Source organism: Xenopus tropicalis, chromosome 6, assembly GCF_000004195.4.
Source record: "Xenopus tropicalis strain Nigerian chromosome 6, UCB_Xtro_10.0, whole genome shotgun sequence".
Taxonomy (NCBI): Eukaryota; Metazoa; Chordata; class Amphibia; order Anura; family Pipidae; genus Xenopus; species Xenopus tropicalis.
Window position 1 is genome coordinate 72,002,238 of NC_030682.2, and position 21,244 is coordinate 72,023,481.

The following is a 21,244-nucleotide window of genomic DNA, read 5'->3' on the forward strand; positions in this document are numbered from 1 at the left end:
AGGTGGGACTTGGCCCTCTGGCTCCTCTACTGTATACACAGAAGAAAAGAACTGGTTAAGCACATCTGCCTTTTCTGTATCCGCTGTAACCATATTGTTACTATAACTCAATGGGGCCAAACCCTCAACCTGCATCTTTTTACTATTAATATACTTAAAAAACTTTTTGGGGTTAGTCTTGGCCTCGGCCGCGATGCGCTCCTCATTTTCTATCTTTGCCCTCCGGATTGCTGTTTTACAACACTTGTTATAGTGTTTATAATCATTAAACGCATCTACTGTCCCCTCTGACTTATATTTCTTAAAAGCTTTCCTTTTTCTCCCTCTTAACTTCTTTACCTCAGAGTTAAACCACATAGGGTGATTCTTAACACTTCTACTTTTTCTTATTAATGGAATGAATTGAGAACAGTAATGATTTAATATCATTTTAAATGACAACCATTTCTGCTCTGTGTTTTTTATCAGAAAACATAATGCCCCAATCTATGCCCTGAAGCGCTGCCCTTAAGGAGCTAAAATTTGCCTTCCTAAAATTTAGTGTCTTTGTTGCCCCCGTGTAAATTTGTTTCCTGCACCAAACATCAAATGAAATAACATTATGGTCACTATTACCCAGGGGTTCAACCACTTGCACATTTGCTATATGTTCTGGGTCATTAGAGATCACTAGATCTAGTCTAGCATGGTTCCTGGTTGGCTCCTCAACAACCTGTGACATAAAGTTGTCATGCAGCAAGTTTATAAACTTGTTCCCATTTACTGTCCTGGCAGTACTATTGCCCCAGTCAATATCAGGGTAATTAAAATCCCCCATTATTATCACTTGCCCCAAACTAGCAGCCTTTTCTATTTGCAACAGGAGCTGGGCCTCCTCCTCTTTGCTTACATTAGGGGGTCTATAGCATACCCCTACAATTAGCTTGGTAGATTCTTTACTATCTGTGAGAAGCTCAGCCCATAAGGATTCAGTTCCCTCTGTTACCCCCATCACTTTCTCCTTAATATTTGCTTTTAATTCCTGCTTAACGAACAGACACACTCCTCCTCCTTTTCTATTGCCCCTGTCCCTCCGAAACAATGTATACCCCCCAATATTAACAGCCCAGTCATGAGAGTCATTCAACCAAGTTTCAGCAACACCAATCACATCATATTTCCGCTCCAACGCCAGTACCTCCAGCTCTCCCATTTTACCAGTCAGACTCCTTGCATTGGTAAACATACATTTAATACTGGTTCCGGCGTGAGAATGACGTGTAAACAACTTATGGGCCTCCCTGCCATTATCAGTATCCCGAAGCAAGTCTCCTCCCCCATTTTCCCTTACTATGCCCACTACCTCATCTATTCTGTCTACCACAGAATTTCCCGCTGCACCCTCCCCCCCCACTCCTAGTTTAAAATCTCCTCCAACCCGCTAGCCATCTTTTCCCCCAAAGCAGCTGCCCCATCAACATTGAGGTGCAGCCCATCCCTGGCAAAGAGCTTGTAGCCGATTGAGAAATCAGCCCAGTTCTGGAGAAACCCAAAGCCCTCCTCCCTGCACCAATCTCTCAGCCACGCATTAATCTCCCTAAGCTCCCGCTGCCTTCTTAATGTTGCTCGTGGCACAGGTAATATCTCTGAGAAAATTACCTTGGAAGTCCTCGCCCTCAACTTCGCACCTAGCTTTTTGAAATCATTCTTGAGGACTTCCCCCCCTCCTCTAACTTTGTCATTGGTACCTATGTGTACCAAGACCGCCGGGTCTTCCCCAGCCCCTCCCAACAATCTGTCCACTCGTTCCACCACATGCCGAACCCTAGCACCAGGCAAGCAACACACAGTTCGGCATGTAGGGTCTTTGCGACAAATTACCCTATCCACCTTTCTAATAATTGAATCCCCTACAACTATAGCCTGCCTTCCCTTCCTAGCACTATTCCCCCCACCTGTATTAGAGGTGCCGGCTCCCAGGGTGCTCCGAGAGTCAGCCTGCTCCATACATGCCAGCTCAGAGCTGCCTTCCCCAGCATCTTCACCTAAAGCGGCAAATCTGTTGGTTTGTACAAGCTGTGAACCAGCCCCCCTACCCCTGCGTCCCCTACTGCCCCTCTTAACTGTTACAAATTTGTCTCCCTCATTAACCTCCACTTTCCCTTCTCCACCCCCCACTACACCGGCCCCTGCCAGTGGTTGCTCAGTGAGCCTCCTGTTCTCCCCCATGTTTGCAGCTGCCCTCAGTGCTGCCAGTTCCCCCCTTAGATTCTGCACCTCAGATTCCAAGAGGAAAACCCACCTGCATCTCTCACAAGTAAATGCTGCATGGAACTGCTGCTCTAGGACCACATACATGCGACAAGATGCACACTGAGTCACACCAGCAATCATACTGGAACTCATATTGCAACTGGGTACTTACAGTCTCCCGAGTGCAATCCCTTGTATAGTGCCTTTTAAGTTTCAAGCGCCTTTTTTGTTTTTAACGCCTGCTATACACTTAATCTACATGCAACACGTTAGATTACATGCAACACTCGCTAGCAGCTCCCAAACTCGCTGTGCAGTCAGAAACTTATTGAGGTTCAAACCAAAAAGAAAGGAGGGAAAGGAAGGGAGAATACCTTTTTAGAGATGGCTGCCTGTTCTAGAAAATGTGAAGTAAGTGTGACTGAGTAAATATTTAATTAGGTGAGCCAAAAGTGTGGCGTTTTTACTAAACAATAGGAGGACTATTGGGCAGTATGCTTTTTAAATTTTGACTTGCATTCTCCTTTAAAGTCAAGTACAACATTATGAACTTTTTATGGTTACAGTATAAATGGTATGACAACAAATGGAAGTAGAAAAATGTATGCCTTCATTTAACAGCTGTATAATATTGGATATATTCATGTACTGATATATGTATGTACATTTTTAGAATACATTTAGCTACTATAAGGAGCTGTTATTCAGGGTCACATGATTTGGTAAAGGGGTTGGTGGCTTTATAAGGCATTACAGTTTTCTTTAACTTTAAAGGAAAGGTAAAAGAAAAAAGTAAGATTTATCAGAAAGGTCTATGTAAATACAGCCATAAGCACTTTCAGTAATGCTGCACTGGGTCCTCTATCAAAAGAAACACAGCATTTCTTTTTTGTAAACAGTGTCTGACTTCCTCTCTCAGAAACAGCATTAATTCCGGGGGCCAGTGTCTGCACAGCTCTCTTCTCTCTCCCTTCTCTCCCCTCCCACCAGAATGCTAAGAACTCCCTCCCCCCTCCCTTAGGAATGTGTGATCTCAGCTATAACTGCTAAAGACTGCAGGAAGGAATCTACCTAAAATGGCAGCTGCTATCTTAAAGGAGACATTTTATATAAAGTTCATATTCAGTTATAATATTCAGCCTCCCTCAAAATGTGACATGATGCAGAAAGAAAGATGTTTTGAAAGCATTTTACCTTATATGAGAGCTGCATAGACAACATAGTCTGAAGCTAGAGCGAAATGAAAGATGGGAGTGTCGCTTCAGTCTCCCACAGGAAGTGTTCATAGCACTGACTGACAGGCTTTACGCAACAGTAGCAGTGAAAAACACCTCCCAGTTTACTCTTTCTGTGTCTTTCTGCTTTTGCTGCTGCCAGGGGGCGGGGAGAGGAGCGAGCAGAGCAGGAACGGACTGCCTGTGACATCGCAAAGCCCTGCGCACTCTATGCAATATTCACTGCACTTTAAGTAGCTGCAGCTCTGTTACTGAAGTCTATCAGGGCCGGTGGCCCCAGCCACATACTGAAGAGTCTAAAACCGGAAGCTTGCGAAAGGACTGGGTAGAGCACAGTTTTCTAGCAGTTATGGACATATTTCAACCCAAATGTATTAAAATAAAAGCACTTACTTTTATTTTACATGGTTTTGGTGCATTGTAAAATTTATGGTATATGTCCCGTTTAAGCAAACGGAGAAAGCTTCTAAAGCTGTTTACTCAGGTATGGTAATGGTTTCTGCAGAATAAATATATTGTTCTAGGTAGCATGTATGTATGTATAACTTTATTTACAAAGCACCACAAGGGTATGCAGCGCTGTGCAATCTTACAAAATACAAAATTACACACGGGGACAAGTGTTCTAATATTAAAAAAAAATAAAAAATACAATAAATATATATATATAAATGCACAGGGAATAAGTGCCATGTGTTATGAGACATTAGGAAAGAGGTCCCTCTCCTATAGAGCTTACAATCTAAGTGGTTGGGTAACATACAGGCACAAATTGGAAGGGATTCAGGGATAGAGTTCCAGAGGTAAGGAGCAGCAAGATAGAAAGGTTTAAGATGAGAGAGCGCAGTGGGTGTGGATGGGATAAAAAGAGGCTCTGAGAGGAGCGGAGGAGACGACCAGGAACATGCAGGGAGACCAGTGAAGAAATGTAGTGAGGAGCACAGGAGTGAAGGGCTTTGAATGCTAGCAGAAGGATTTTGTAAGCTATCCTTTGCTTAACAGGCAACCATGCAAGAGAGCTTAATTGAGGCTGAACAGGTTCCCTCTTTGGAGAGAGCAGGAGGATCCTGGCAGCAGAGTTTAAGATTGATTGCAGTGGAGAGAGGTGGGAGTCTGGGAGGCCAGTTAGTAGGAGATTGCAGTTATCTAAGCGGGAAAGGATAAGGGCATGCATTAGTGTTTTAGCTGTTACTTGTGATAGAAAGGGGCGTATCTTGGCAATATTGTTATTAATATGGATAGAGAAGCAGAGGGACTGGTCAAAGATAACCCCAAGGCAGCGTGCAGAATTAACAGGGTTGATGGTCATGCCATCAATAGTAATGGTGAAAGGAGGAGGAGAAGGGCTAGGCTTGGGCGGGAAGACCGTGAGCTCTGTTTTAGCTAGGTTAAGTTTTATGTGGCATTGGTTCATCCAGGAGGATATAGCCAGGAGGCAGTTAGCAATCTGGGTTTGAACATCAGTGGTTAGTGCAGGTTTGTCTAAATATATCTGGATGTCATCTGCATATAAGTGATATTTAAGACCAAAAGAAGAAATAAGGTCTCCTAAAGAGAGAGTGTACAGGGAGAACAGCAAAGGACCAAGCACAGAGAGCCCTGAGGCACCCCCACACTAAGCTGAACTGGGGTAGAGAATTTGTTAGCAAGAGCAACAGAGAAGGAGCGATTATAGACATAAGAAGAGAACCCAGGATGCAGCCTGATACCGGATACCCAGAGAATAGAGAATTTGCTTAAAGGAGAATGCAAGTCAAAATTTAAAAAGCATACTGCCCAATAGTCCTCCTATTGTTTAGTAAAAACGCCACACTTTTGGCTCACCTAATCAAATATTTACTCAGTCACACTTACTTCACATTTTCTAGAACAGGCAGCCATCTCTAAAAAGGTATTCTCCCTTCCTTTCCCTCCTTGCTTCATACTGCACATGTGTTTCATTCCCTACCCCCCCTCCCCTCTGCCAGATCAACTTCTAATTGGCTGGTGGGCATGTGTAGCTCAGAACAGGAGACAGGATCAAGTTACACACATGCTCAGAGAATAGGAAGGCTGCCACTGGCAGCCTACAGGTAGGACAGAGAGATTTCAGTGATGTCACTGTAGTCTTCACACTGCTGTAGGCTGCCAGCACCATATCTCAGAAGCAAGCAGGGATCTGGGAATTTAGATATGCAGTAAGTACTTGAAAAGAATGCCTTTAGACTTACTTTTAATTTATATTAACCTTTCATTGTCCTTTAAGGACAGAATGGTCAACAGTATCAAAAGCAGAGGAAAGGTCTAGGAGAATGAGGACTGAGTAGCGTCCTTTGGCCTTGGCAGTCTGGAGATCATTTGCCACTCTACATAAGGCCGTCTCAGTTGAGTGTGCAGGCCGAAAACCAGACTGCATAGGGTCCAGCAGATTATGGGTGCAGAGGAAGTTAGTGACACAAGAAAAGACAAGACATTCCAGGAGTTTAGAGGCTAGGGGCAGAAAAGAGGCGGGACGGTCGTTAGAAAGGCAGGATGGGTCCAGCCTTGCCTTTTTAAGAATGGGTTTGACACATGCTTGTTTGAATAGAGAGGGAAAAGTACCAGAAACCAGAGAGGAATTGAATATGTGGGTAAGAGCTGGAGTAAGGATAGGGGCACACTGTTTTAGTAGCGATGAGGGCATAGAATCCAGTGAGCAGGTAGTAGGTGGAGAGAATCGGAGAAGCTGAGGAACTTCAGACTCTGTTATGAGACTCTGTTAGGAGCTAAATACGGAAAGAGGAAGGTTGAGATTACCAGTATCTGAAGGTTGGGAAAATTGTTTGCGAATAGAATCTACTTTGCTTTTAAAGAAGTCAGCAAAGTCGTGGGGCGGGTGTTCAGATACGATTGATTCATTAGGTGAAGGATGAAGTAGTGAGTTAAATATGAAGGATAAGCGCCGTGGGTTTGATTTATTATTATTTACAAGTGTGTTATAGTATACTTGCTTGGCCTGGGATAGGGCAGTATTGAGACACACACCATAAGAAATTTATAGTGGAGGAAATCCGCTTTTACACAAGATTTCCTCCAAATGCGCTCAGCAGATCGTGCACAGGAGCGCAGAAATCATGTCTGAGGGTTAAGCCAGGGACGGGGATTGCGGGCACTACTGCGTTGCGGCTGCAGGGTTGCATGGGTGTTTATTTTGGATGATAAAACAGAGAGGAAGCACAGAAGGAGGAGAGGTTAGAACAAAGAGAGTTAGGGAGAGCAGTTATATCAACCATTTGAGTGTTGCGAATCAGGGTTCTAGACTGAGCGTTAGAAGGAGAAGGAGACGCGTGCAAGATAGAAAAAGAGATTAGATGATGATCTGAAATAGGAAAAGGCTCGCTGTTAAATGCAGATAGATCTAGATTTTTGGAAAAGACCAGAACGAGAAAATGACCATCCTTATGGGTAGCTGTATTAGTCCACTGCTGGAGATCAAAGGAGGAGGTTAGATGGAAATCGAGAGGGACAGGGCTGAGAGGGGTCATCTATATGGCAATTGAAATCACCTAAAATAATTGCAGGGTTGTCAGAGCATAGGAAAAAAAGAGAGCCAAGATTCAAAGTCAGAGAGAAATGTGGCCAAGGATTTTGAAGAAGGAGGTCTGTAAACAACTGCCACACGCACAGAACGAGGGTGAAACAGCTGAACCATATGCACCTCAAAAGAAGGAAACCTAAAAGTAGGAGGTATAGGGATTTGTTTAAACCGGCAATGAGGGGAGAGCAGAACCCCTACCCCTCCCCCACGGCCAGTAATGCGGGAAGTATGAGAGAAGGAAAGGTCGCCATAAGAGTGAGCTGCCTCAATAGCTTTATCATTCTGAGAGAGCCAGGTCTTCGTTATAGCAAACAGGTGAAAGGACTTGAAGCAAAACAGATCACGAATTAAAGCAAATGTGGCAAATCTATCGGCAGAATAATTTTCAAAATGACTTTCCTTCTCCTTTAATTCTCCTTTAAGGAAGGACTAATTAGGTGTGACACATTTTATGCTGTACACATTTTAACAACACTGCAGAAGGAAAAAGAAAAGAAGGATAACATATGTGGCTTGGTGAGCTTGGCATGAATATTAGGATTATGCATTTAGCCATACATCCCATACTGCAATAAGCTTGGTTGGACAGCTTATAGACCAATTTCTGCTTCGGTAACACATCATTGATAACCTTCCTCCAGAAAGTGAGGATTGGAGGTGCAGTAGATTTCCATTTTAACAGAATAGCTTTTTTGACATAGAATAGGAGTTGCAGATAACACAAACATTGATATGATGATAGCCCCAGGTCTTCCAGCACTCCCAACAAGCATACGTTTGGAGAGAAAATACTGGGGAAGGACAATGTTTCATTGTAAAACTGTGGACAATAACTGTTGAATGGTCGGACACTCCCAGAAGACATGCAGGAAGGTGCCCACAGCAGAGTTACATTTTGGACATGTGTCAGATATTTGAGAATACAGCTTTGCCAAACTGTGGGGTGTTAAGTAGGCACAACTAATACATTTAATTTGGATGAAACTGTCTCTGACTGCCATTGTTATTTCTGGGACTTGTTCTAGGGCATCGTCCCACATGTCATTGTCAAGGTCCGGTATATCTCTTTGCCATTTCTCTTTGGCCTTAGCTACTAGGTCTGGGGTTGATTGCCATAATAGGGTATAGTACCATGATAAGGCCTTTCTTAGGTTCGGCCTATGTAAGTATTTTTCTATAGAAGACTCTTCTAGTTGCATTGATCTAGTGGGAAATTGAGCAAAAACAAAGTAAGTAGAGTTGTTTATTATGAAAGTACATATAAGGGGGCAGTCCAAAGTCTAATTTTCACACACCCCCTTTTTTTTTTTTTAACTTTTTTTTCTTCTCCCCCTACCATTTACCCTTTCCTTCCTCTTTTTGTAGGCTACTTTACTTTTTAATTGATCTATGATTTTCCATACTAACAAACATCCATACTAACAAACAATGGAGCTGGGCAAGGACTGTCTCAGCTTGAAAGCTATTTAAATGTCTAGCCACTTGCATATGTCAATACAGTTCCATTTTTGCTCCTATGTGCTTTCAGTGTTTTAGCAGATAAACTGAAAATTTAAATTTAAAAAAAATGGTGAATTCTACTGTCTCTTAGTCAAATGTATACAACTTTGTTTTATTTGTATATTTTCATTTTTAATTTTTTGCTTGTCACTCTTGCTTTTTTTCTTTTTATGAACAAGATTTTGAACAATGTCCAAATCATGCAATGAAAGCAAAACTCTAAAAGAATATTCCATCGTATCCAGCACTAACAAACCCAAGAAAAAAAAATGGGGTCTGATTGCTACTGGAGTTATGGGTGGGACACTAGTGGCCCTGTATGCAGTAGCAACTCCATTTGTGGCACCAGCACTGAGAAAATGTTGTCTTCCTTATGTACCTGCAACAACTGCTCAAGTTGAAAATGTGTTAAAAATGATTCGGACTAGAAGTGGACTTGTGGTCGATATTGGAAGTGGCGATGGACGTATTGTAAGTTGCTATGGTATTTTCTTATTACCCCTTTAAATCAAGTGAGAAATGTTTATATTGTGAAAGTATTTAACACATGAAAATAAAATGTGCACAATATCCCGCTGGTCTGAAAATTCCATAACCAAACCTTATTTTTTTGCATGTCTTTCAATATACCATAGCAGTGTTTTTTAATTATCTTTCTTTATTTGATCCCCCACTCTTACGGTAGATTATTGGAGGCGTTCCTTACAAGTTACATTTTTTTTTTTTTAATATTATTTTTATTTATTTTTTATGTCGGATTCCACATGTGCAAAATAATGTCCATTGCAAGAGAAAACAATATGACATAGGATTTGATATATACGTTATCAACATGGAGTATAATAATATGCTTAACTTGTCTCTGATATTCAAAACAGTTGCATTAGTAAGCTTATTAAAAGTTAGCGGACGTGTGAGCGACAGGGTGATAGTTTCATGCTTATGTGTGCCATATTACAATATGTGTTGAGCTTCTCACAGATAGTAAAGAATCTACCAAATTAATTGTAGGGGTATGTTATAGACCCCCTAATGTAAGTGAGGAGGAGGAGGATCAGCTCCTGTTGCAAATAGAAAAGGCTGCTAGTTTGGGGCAAATGATAATAATGGGGGATTTTTATTATCCTGATATTGACTGGAGCCATAGTACTGCCAGGACAGTAAATGTGAACAAGTTTATAAACTTGCTGCATGACAACTTTATGTCACAGGTTGTTGAGGAGCCAACCAGGAACCATGCTATATTGGATCTAGTGATCTCTAATGACCCAGAACATATAGCAAATGTGCAAGTGGTTGAACCCCTGGGTAATAGTGACCATAATGTTATTTCATTTGATGTTTGGTGCAGGAAGCAAATTTGCACTGGGGCAACAAAAAAGCAAAAAAAGAAAAGCAAATTTTAGCTCCTTAAAGGAGAAGGAAAGGCAAAGTCACTTGGGGGTGCCAAAATGTTAGGCACCCCCAAGTGACTTGAATCGCATACCTTTTACCCCGGGCTGGTGCCCCTGTAAGGAGAGAACATCACCAGCCCGGGGTAGCTGCAGCGCTTCCTTCTTCCTGCTTTGTGAGCGTGCACATGCGAAGTAGAGTGAAAAGACTCAGACTTGCTTTCATCAGGTATGGTAGCTAGTGATTGGAAGAAGACGAATGTCATTCCTATATTTAAAAAGGGAGTAAGATCTCAACCTGGCAGTTATAGGCCTGTAAGTTTGACATCCGTGGTGGGCAAGTTATTTGAAGGCTTGTTAAGGGATCACATACAAAATTATGTACTGGAGAATGGCATTATGAGCAGTAATCAGCATGGCTTTATGAAGAACAGGTCATGTCAGACCAATTTAATTGCTTTTTATGATGAGGTAAGTAAGAAGCTGGACAGTGGGGATGCAGTAGATATAATCTATTTGGATTTTGCCAAAGCATTTGATACCGTTCCCCACAAACGACTGCTTTCTAAACTAAGGTCTATTGGTCTTAATGAAGTCGTTTGCACATTGATATAAAACTGGCTACAGGATCGGGGTACAGAGGGTGGTTGTTAATGGTACATTCTCTACTTGGAATAAGGTTCTGAGTGGGGTCCCTCAGAGTTCTGTACTGGGTCCACTTTTGTTTAACTTGTTCATAAATGACTTAGGGGTGGGTATTACAAGCAATGTTTCAGTGTTTGCAGATGACACAAAACTCTGCAGACCAGTCAATTCTATCCAGGGTGTGGCATCCTTGCAGCAGGATCTTGACCAACTGGCAATCTGGGCGGCTAAGTGGCAGATGAGATTTAATGTGGATAAATGTAAGGTTATGCACCTGGGATGTAAAAATATGCAAGCCACTTATACCCTTAATGGGACTGCACTAGGCAAATCCGTAATTGAGAAGGACCTTGGAGTCCTTGTAGATAATAAACTTGGCTGTAGCAAGCAATGCCAGGCAGCAGCTGCAAGGGCAAACAAGGTTTTGAGCTGTATTAAAAGGGGTATAGATTCACGGGAGGAGGGGGTTATCCTTCCCCTTTACAGAGCGCTGGTAAGGCCCCATCTAGAATATGCTGTTCAGTTTTGGTCTCCAGTGCTCAAACGGGACATTATTGAGATAGAGAGGGTCCAGAGAAGGGCAACTAAGTTTGTAAAGGGTATGGAAAGTCTCAGTTATGAAGAAAGACTGGCCAAGTTGGGTCTGTTTACACTGGAGAAGAGGCGCTTAAGAGGTGACATGATAACTATGTATAAATATATAAGGGGACCATATAATAACCTTTCTAATGTTTTATTTACCAGTAGGTCCTTCCAACGGACACAAGGGCACCCACTCCGTTTAGAAGAAGGGAGGTTCCATTTAAATATTCAGAAAGGATTTTTTACTGAGAGCCGTGAAGTTGTGGAATTCCCTCCCCGAATCAGTTGTACTGGCTGATACATTATATAACTTTAAGAAGGGGCTGGATGGATTCTTAGCAAGTGAGGGAATACAGGGTTATGGGAGCTCTTGGTACAAGTTGATCCAGGGACTGGTCCGATTGCCATCTTGGAGTCAGGAAGGAATTTTTTCCCCTCTGCGGCAAATTAGAGAGGCTTCAGATGGGGTTTTTTGCCTTCCTCTGGATCAACTAGTAGTTAGGCAGGTTAGATATAGGCATTATGGTTGAACGTGATGGACGTATTTCTTTTTTTCAACCCAACTTACTATGTTACTATGTTACTATGGTTTCACGACACTTCATCAGAAGATACTATGGTGTCCCAAACCCACCATATTTAAATAGGCACACCAGTTCACACCCATTATAACAATTAACCCCATCAACACAATAGTGTATAAAAACAACATAAACCCTTACATGGGATAAAACCCACCCTTAGCCATGACAATAATTAAACATTAAGGTGTATACCCAATTTAAACATAAATGCAAATTACAATTTCTATAACTACAGAAGTTTTTCATGCCCAATAAGTTGTGAATATTTTATCCATACCAATTATAGTACATTTTAAACACATGACTTCATTCACCAACCTCTAGCTAAAGATCCTACACCGTGGTTTTTCTGAAACACTTGGGAGATTGTTGTTGGAGGGATTTTCTATGGGGATTCTTGATAAAAGGGAGTATAAATTTTTATATTGTATGCACCCAATATCCCCATATTTCATACCCTCCCTAAAGTTTATAAATCTTTGAAGGAAGTGAAAGGATGGCCGATAGTGGCAGGTATTGGGCATTAAATGAAGGGCTCTCCCGTTATGTAGATACATTTTTAAATCCCTTGGTGTTAGAATTACCAATGTATTTGAGGGATACAAACGTGTATTAACAAGCTGGCTGATTTGGAATGGAGGCCAACATACAGATGGTTTTCAATAGTTACAGCCTTGTATTCATCCATTGACCATGGTGTTGGCCTGCATTCCATACAACACTGGTTGAGTTATGAAAGAAGTTTCCCCTTTATACAAGTGGAATTTATTCTACAGGCAGTTCAATTCTTATTGCATACCAACTACTTTCTTTTTAATGGGAATTTCTATCACCAGAGTCATGGGGCTGTGATGGGGGCATCATATTGATGATTGTATTGGGGTGTGGGATAAAAATGAACTATCCCTACAGTCCTTTGTTAACTATTGTAATGAGGCAGTGGAAGGGATTACGTTCACATATGAGACTGATCCAGTGAAAATTCCTTTTTTGGATGTGGTATTCTCCGTGATGAATAGTAGGGTGACTACGGATCTCTATCGTAAGAGTGGACACCCCACAGCTTGCATTAGGGGCATCCCAGTGGGACAATTTTTGTGCCTTCGACACATATATTCCACTTGGGATGCCTTCCAGGAACAAGCTATGCAGTTGTGGAAAGGTTTGTTCAAAGAGGCTATGATACTGAAGTGATTAAAGGGCAGTGGCCATGAGTAGGTCGGATTTATTGTGCCCTGCAAGGGGTGGTAAGAATTGTAGACAGAACTTTGGATGTAAACCCAAGTTCTGTACCACCTACAGACGGGGTATCTATGGCATACAAAGAAGTATACGTAAACATTGGGGAATTTTGTTGCAGGATCTGATAGATAATATTTAGGATAAAAAGCCCCTTTTTGTTTTCAGGAGAGGTAGGAACATAGCGTCCTGGGTGTCTAAAAGTTTATACTCCACGGGTGGCAATGAACAAAGAGCTGCTTGGTTACACCAAAAAGGTACCTATAAATGTGGCAAAAATAGGTGTAAGGCTTGTGGTGTTATTAATGTGTCTAGAACTTTTATGTGTACAACACATGGGACGTGTCTATTATATCCCCCAGTATTATATACCTAGCCACATGTGAATTTGGGGCTCAATATGTGGGCAAGACGATTAGAAGGGCAGGAACTAGGTTTCTTGAACATCTATCGGCTATAGAAAGGAAGGATTTTAAGTCGGCAATAGCCAAACAGATAGCTGAGAAACTTGATAATAGGGTTTCAGTTACATTTCAGGTCATAGACAAACCTAAAATAAATGGTTAGGAAGGGTTATGTGGATAATAAGCTGTTAAAAAAGAACGTATATTGGTATCTATTGTTCTGGGGTCTATCATCTTAAGACCATAGAACAGGGATCCCCAACCTTTTTTACCCCGTGAGCAACATTCAGCTGCAAAACTTATTCGCGAGCAACACAATACATGAACAGTAGCGCAAACACAATTTTTAATAATAATAATAAGAAGAAGAAGAATATACACTATATAAAAATGTTATATAATATCAAAATATAAGTGTGAAATCTGGCACTGCATGTTTTCTGCCAGTGAAAATCTGAGGTGTAGCTGATGGGAAGCAGTATGGCACACAAGAGCTGTGAGGGTACAGATGGGAAGCAGAATGGCACACTGGAGCTCTGAGGGTACAGATGGGAGGCAGTATGGCACAGAAGCAGCAAGGATATATAGAGGAGAGAGAATGGCAGAGCAAACAGGTAGAGGAGATGATGGAAAGGAAAATGGCACAGAGGAACAAGGAATAAAATAAATGTAAGAGTGGAACTTTTTGGAAACATATTTCTGGTACAGTTATATAAGTGGGTGAGTAGGTGGCACAACGACGACTGGGCAGCAAGATTTGTACAAAAATGTAATGGGTGACCGAGAATGTGAAATATTAAATTTGACACAGCAGTGGCATGGGTGAGGAGAAGGGGTCACTGGGATGGCTTCCCAAAAAATTATTGTGCTGGGGCTGGCAACAGATAAAAAAAATATTCAGTGGAGGAGCTGGAACTCAAAAGATTGTGCTGGTATAATTCACAGCTGGATTTGACAGGAGGCTCACAGGACTGATCTGGGTCTTTGCCCCCCCTGCTCCCTGATTTGTGATAGTGCCTCCTGTCAAATCCAGCAGTGAGTTATAGCAGCACAGCCTTTTCTCTCTGTCCCTTCCCAGCACCTTTTTATTCCAAAATCCTTTCTCCCTAGCCCACAGCAAATAATGTATTACAAAGTCCCCAGCATGATTGTGATAGGTCCTCCTGTCATATCCAGTTACAACAGCACCATATTTTCTCTCCCTCCGTTCCCAGCTCCTGGGAACAGAAAAAGATTGTGCTGTTGTAACTGGATATAACAGGAGGCTTACCCTCCTTCCTAGCCCCCCTCTTAGGGGGGGACCTGCAGTGAGTTATAGCAGCATGCTCTTCTCTCTGCGACTCTTCCCGCCCCTGCTCACTGCTGAATATGACAAGAGGAGCGATCACAAGTGAGTGAGTGGGAGGGGCTGGGAAGGGAGGGAGAGAAAAGATCTTGCTGTTGTAACTTGATATGACAGGAGGACCGATCACAATCATGCTGGGAGCTGGGTCTGTAACTTTTACATGCTTCCCTAGGGAGAAGGGATCGGGGGATGTTAATGGACACCTGCTGGGAGACCTACACGAGCAACATCAAGAGTGGCTGCGAGCAACATGTTGCTCGCGAGCTACGGGTTGGGGATCCCTGCCATAGAACAATATGGGGCCTCAATAGGGAATGAGAGGTCTCTAGTTTCTGTAAATAATTTCGGCATTCATGTATATATAAAAGACTACTGGTGAACTATATGAAAATATCCCCTTGGTGAATGAAGTCATGTGTGTAAAATGTACTATACCTGGTATGGATAAGATATTTACAACTTTAGGGGGCGTTAAAAACATCCGGTTATTATAGAAATTGTAATTTATATTTAAATTGGGTATACACCTTAACCCTTTCCCTGCCAAGCACGTAGGTACTACGGTGTTTTAAAAAAGGCAGTTTCCTGCCTACACCGTAGTACCTACGTTTTCTTTCCCTATCTCACTCTCTCTGCACGCTGTCATATTTTGACAGCGTGACTATTGGATCAGATATTCTGACCACTAATTACAGTACATACCGCAGACTTTGGTATATCTATGCATATTGGGCATCAATCTGTTCAGTAGGCCTCTGGTGTTCCTATTTGGGGTGAGCAGCCTTTGTACGCAAGAAATTGTGTGAGATAAATGCGGCAAACTGCAACATTTTTATGCGATTTTCTCAATAGTCATAAAAACCACTAGCTTTAGGAAAGCTTTGCAGATGGGTACTTTGGTGTAGAAAGGACTCTTTACCCTTGTTGGATTTATCAGAATGTGTACTTTCCAAAAATATAAAACTGCCATGTGTTTATGAATTAGGTAAAGATAAGCCATGAAATTAGTGTGCACAAGGTATATTTGGGGGTCTCTAAGTGCCATGTGCTTTGATAAACCTATGTACAGTGGGCATCAAACTGTTCAGTACACCTCTGGAGTTCATATTTAGGGTGTTTTATCTTGGTACCTAATGACCTGTAGAAAATAGGATGCTGTATAGTGGAAGTTTTGAGGTGATTTTTGGAAATGCCATAAAAATCATCAAACTTAGGAAAGCTTTATGGCTTGGTACTTTGGAGTAGAAAGACATGGGTACCCATTTTAGATTCGGGGGAATGTGTACTTTCCAAAAATATATGACTTTCTGGGGTGAATGTACTTTTTACTAGCATTATCCCACATATAATGATGTAAATGTATTGATTTTGCAGAAGCTGAAATGACAGAAATGATAGTTCATATGGGGGTATGTTCCCATTGGGGCCCCTACATGCCACATACTTAGTTAAACCTATACATATTGGGCATCAAACTGTTCAGTGGGCCCCTGGCGTTCATATTTAGGGTGTTTTATCTTGGTACCTAACACTATGTGGGAGATAAGATTCTGGAAACTGGAAGCTTTGAGTGAATTTTTGGAAATGTTATCAAAATTGCCAACTTTAGGAAAGCTTTGCGGCTTGGTACTTTGGAGTAGAAAGACATGGGTACCCATTTTAGATTCGGGGGAATGTGTACTTTCCAAAAATATATGGCTTTCTGGGGTGAATGTACTTTTTACTAGCTTTATCCCACATGTAATGATGTAAATGTTGATTTTGCAGAAGCTGAAATGACAGAAATGACAGTACATATGGGTATATGTTCACATTGGTGCCCCTACATGCCCCATACTTAGGTAAACCTATACATATTGGGCATCAAACTGTTCAGTAGACCTCTGGGGTTCATATTTAGGGTGTTTTGTCTTGGTACCTAATGACCTGTAGAAAATAAGATGCTGCATAGTGGAAGTTTTGAGGTGATTTTTGGAAATGCCATAAAAATCGTCAAACTTAGGAAAGCTTTATGGCTTGGTACTGTGGAGTAGAAAGACATGGGTACCCATTTTAGATTTGGGGGAATGTGTACTTTCCAAAAATATATGACTTTCTGGGGTGAATGTACTTTTTACTAGCTTTATCCCACATGTAATGATGTAAATGTTGATTTTGCAGAAGCTGAAATGACAGAAATGACAGTACATATGGGTATATGTTCACATTGGGGCCCCTACATGCCACATACTTAGGTAAACCTATACATATTGGGCATCAAACTGTTCAGTAGACCTCTGGGGTTCATATTTAGGGTGTTTTGTCTTGGTACCTAATGACCTGTAGAAAATAAGATGCTGCATAGTGGAAGTTTTGAGGTGATTTTTGGAAATGCCATAAAAATCGTCAAACTTAGGAAAGCTTTATGGCTTGGTACTGTGGAGTAGAAAGACATGGGTACCCATTTTAGATTCGGGGGAATGTGTACTTTCCAAAAATATATGACTTTCTGGGGTGAATGTACTTTTTACTAGCTTTATCCCACATGTAATGATGTAAATGTTGATTTTGCAGAAGCTGAAATGACAGAAATGACAGTACATATGGGTAAATGTTCACATTGTTGTAGCTTCTGATGAAGTGGCGTGAAGCCATGAAACGCATTAAGCTGTTTGGGGTGAATTCTCTGTTATGATTTTAAAGATGGAAATAAAAGTGACCTTTTATTAAGAAGTAACCCAGTGCTCTGCTTCCATTTCTATTGAGTTTAGTGGGCCATGAATTTAATGCCCATATATGTAATGTGGTGTTAAGCTTAAGGGTATGTTTTCTTTTTATGGCTTCTGATTTGTCATATTTGATTTGTAGGCCTGTAAAAGTTGGTCTCAAGGATTATTGGGAAATTATTGGGCTGGGTTCACCAATAAATAATAAAATATCATCTATGAAGGCTACGATTTTGTAGCATGAGCGTTCTGTTGTGAATCCTTGGAATAGTGGGTTTTGTGTGAGTTGTCTGTGTAGTGGGTCCAATGCTTGATTGAAAAATAAAGGGGATAGAGGCCAGCCTTGTCTGGTGCCTTTCTTTTATAGAAAAGCGGCCTGAGTTTAGGTTGTTGACTGTGCGGAAGGCAGTTGGGGCAGAGTACAAGTATGGGACCCATTATCCAGAATGCTTGGGTCCAGGAGTTTTCTGGATGAGGGATCTTTAAGTAATTTGGATCTTTGTGCCTTATGTCTACTAAAAAATCATTTAAACAACTGTGAACTGGTAACAGGAAAACAGGTTGAAGGGAGATATATTTCCCCCAGGTTCATCTCCTACTCCCTGATGTATAGCGGTTCTGAGTGGGTTAATTCCCCAAGAGAGTCTCACCTGGGGAATAGTTAGCAGGCTAGATATGCTTGCAGTCAGAGTGTGGGGCTGAGACTGAGAACTGAGATCAGTGTGAGAGGGTCTGTGCCTGCGTGCAAAAGCTTGAAGTGCTACTGGGGTTTTCTCCCAAACAAAATGACTCTCTCAAGGTACGGTGACTCTAGGGAGTTGTGTGTTTTTGGTTTAGCCAGCAATCCCAGTAGGGGACTGGTAATAGAGAGGGAGAGCACCCTATGTATTAGTTAGAGCCCAAGTGTGGCAAGGGTTTTGTTTTCTTTTGTTTTGCTTATGCTCCTGCTTGATACCAGAGTCAATCACTGTACATAATAAATGGACTTTGCTCACCGAAAGAACTTTCTGCATGTCTGATCTCTCTTACACATGGTGGAGGATGTGGGCAAATGCTGTTTTCTCTTGGAAATAGTGACGGCAAAATTTTAAAGAGACAGACACTCTTAAAGGTGAAGTTTTTTTTTTCCTCTCCAAAACTAAAATGGAGGAAGTGTTAAAGGTGTTGCTGCAAGCTCAGCAGCAGAACAATGCCAGTCAGCAGCAAGCTAATACAAATCAGAAAGCTCTACCCCGGGATCTCCAGCGGTGGGTTGGCCAGACGGACCCCCAAGATATGACCCATATGGGTGAGCTTGTGGAGCGGTTTGTGGCTACGGAGGGTTACCTTGGAGAAGGAACTTCCCAACATTGCCTTGGCAAAGCTCAGAGATTGCAGGAGAATCCTGGTAAGACTGTTCCAATTCTTAAAGCGGTGGTTTCCCAAAGTAACAGGACAGAAACTCCGGTATGGCCACTGGACTTAATTCAGGCGCCAAGCCTAGAGTGGTGCCCAGTCAGGGGCAAGAGTTCTCTGATAGAGAGAGAAGGGGGTACAATGCTGGCGATGTAGGGAGTTTGGTCATTTTGCAGCTAATTGCCCCCTAACAACAGAGCCTATGGACTGTAGCTGGGGAAGAAGGAAGTCCCTGTATGCTCACCCTGCATGTCTTGTTTCCCAACAGGAAGAGACTGGTAAACAGTTTTGCCTGGTAGGCATAAAAGGACAGCAGGTGCCGGCTCTCCTGGACTCGGGGAGTTTGGTAACATTAGTTCATGCCAGTATAGTGGACACCACTGACTCTCTGAACTCAAGGGTTGGTGCAAACACGGGGGCACAAAGGACTACCCAACTGCCGTGGTTATGATTGAAACCCAATGTGGAAATATTAAGTATCAAGTTGGGGTGGTTAAAAACCTAATGCATTCTGTTATACTGGGAAGAGATTTTCTGTTGTTTTGGCAGCTGTGGGGTGGAGGGAGTAACTCTGGAAAAGGGTCCCCAAGGGAGGCAGAGGAGCCCTACTTGTCCCCAGAACCTTTTATGTCTGGTGATAGTGCTGAAGAGGTTGGGGTAACCCCTGATATTTCCTCACCCATAGAAGTGTTTGCTGACCTGGAAGAGGAAGTACAGGAGGGTGACGTGGTACCTGACTTAGAGGTGTCCCGAGACAATTTTGGTACTGCCCAAATGAGGGACCCAACTCTGTGCAAAGCCCGAGAGGGTGTAAAAGTAATAAATGGTGAACCCCAATTCCTTGGGGCAGAAACAGTGTTCCCACGCATGGTCCTGAACCAGGATCTGTTATATCAAGTGAGCAAGAAGGGGTGAAATTATAGAGCAACTGGTGGTACCTCAGCAATATAGGAGGGTGGTGTTAGATATGGCACACCGACATGTGCTTGGGGGACACCTGGGAGTTGATAAAACTGCAGACAGAGTCCTCCAGAGGTTTTTTTGGCCTGGGGTAGCGGGGGATGTTAAGCATATACTGTAACTCTTGCCCTGACTGTCAGATAACTGCACCCAAGCCTCATTACAGAGGACTGTTGGTTCCCCTTCCCATCATTGAGGTCCCCTTTTAGAGAGTTGCCATGGGTTAGGTAGGTCCCCTGCCAAAATCCGCTAGAGGGCACCATAATTCTGGATAACACCACCCAATATCCCGAAGCAATCCCCCTAAGAAATACTTCATCAAAATGTATTGCCAAGGAGTTGGTTCATTTGTTTTCCCGGGTGGGGATACCAAAATAGATCCTGACAGATTAGGGTACCCCATTTATGTCCAAGGTAACCAAAGAGTTGTGTCGCTTCTTAGGTATTAAACACTTACGTACGTCTGTTTACCACCCTCAAACTGATGGGATAGTTGAACGGTTTAATAAAACCCTGAAGGCCATGCTGAAAAAGGCTGTAGACAAAGACGGGAAAAACTGGGACTGTCTGTTACCATTTCTGTAATTCTCCATCAGGGAGGTACCTCAAGCCTCAACGGGGTTCTCACCCTTTGACTATACTACTATATGGTAAACAAGGGGGATGCTAGATATAGCCAAGGAAACTTGGGAACAGGAGGCTACCCCCTATAAGACTGTGGTAGAACACATTGCTCAAATGCAGGAGCTTATTTCAGCTGTGTTACCCATAGTAAGGGAACACATGGCCAAGGCTCAGGAGGCCCAAAGCAGGGTTTCCAACAGGTCGGCGACAGTAAGGACCTTTAATCCTGGGGACAGAGTGTTGGTACTTGTTCCCACGGTTGAGAGTAAGTTCCTGGCCAAATGGCAGGGGCCATATAAAATAATCGAAAAAGTTCAGCCTATTTAGATGATGTAGTCATCTTTAGCACCGATTGGGAGTCTCACTTAGCAAAAGTGCAGGTGGTGCTAGACTCAATACGAGAAGCTGGACTTACTGCCAACCCTAAAAAGTGTGCAATAGGGATGGAAGAGGCCAAGTACTTAGGCTATGTGATTGGAAGAGGGGTAGTGCAGCCTCAAATAAACAAAGTAGAGGCAACCAGTGACTAAGAAGCAAGTTTGTGCCTTCCTGGGGATAGTAGGCTACTATCACAGATTTGTGCATAACTTTTCTTCCATTGCAGCTCCTCTAACAGACCTTACAAAAGGAAAGACCTCTTTGATGATCAAGTGGTCTGCAGAGGCTGAGAAAGCTTTTATAGAGCTTAAAAATTCCCTGTGTAGACAGCCGGTACTGATAACGCCCGATTTTAAGAAAGAATTTGTGGTCAGTCTATACTGACGCCTCAGAAGTAGGACTGGGGGCTGTCCTCTCCCAAGTGGTAAATGGTGAGGAACACCCAGTTATCTATTTAAGCAGAAAACTT

At 42.4% G+C, this 21,244-nt stretch overlaps 1 protein-coding gene across 3 annotated transcripts in view; it reads left to right on the forward strand.

The window, feature by feature from the left end:
• atpsckmt (ATP synthase c subunit lysine N-methyltransferase) overlaps positions 1 to 21,244 on the forward strand; it is a 90,678-nt gene that overhangs the window by 16,933 nt on the left and 52,501 nt on the right. For 2 of the 3 annotated variants that reach the window (XM_012964675.2, XM_012964674.2), the window contains exon 2: positions 8,703 to 8,994. In XM_012964675.2, coding sequence (XP_012820129.1) covers positions 8,713 to 8,994 — 282 coding nt within the window. In that variant the 5' untranslated portion in view covers positions 8,703 to 8,712. Of the gene's footprint in view, positions 1 to 8,702; positions 8,995 to 21,244 lie in introns of those variants that run through there. The other variant, NM_001016023.3, reaches the window with a different exon arrangement.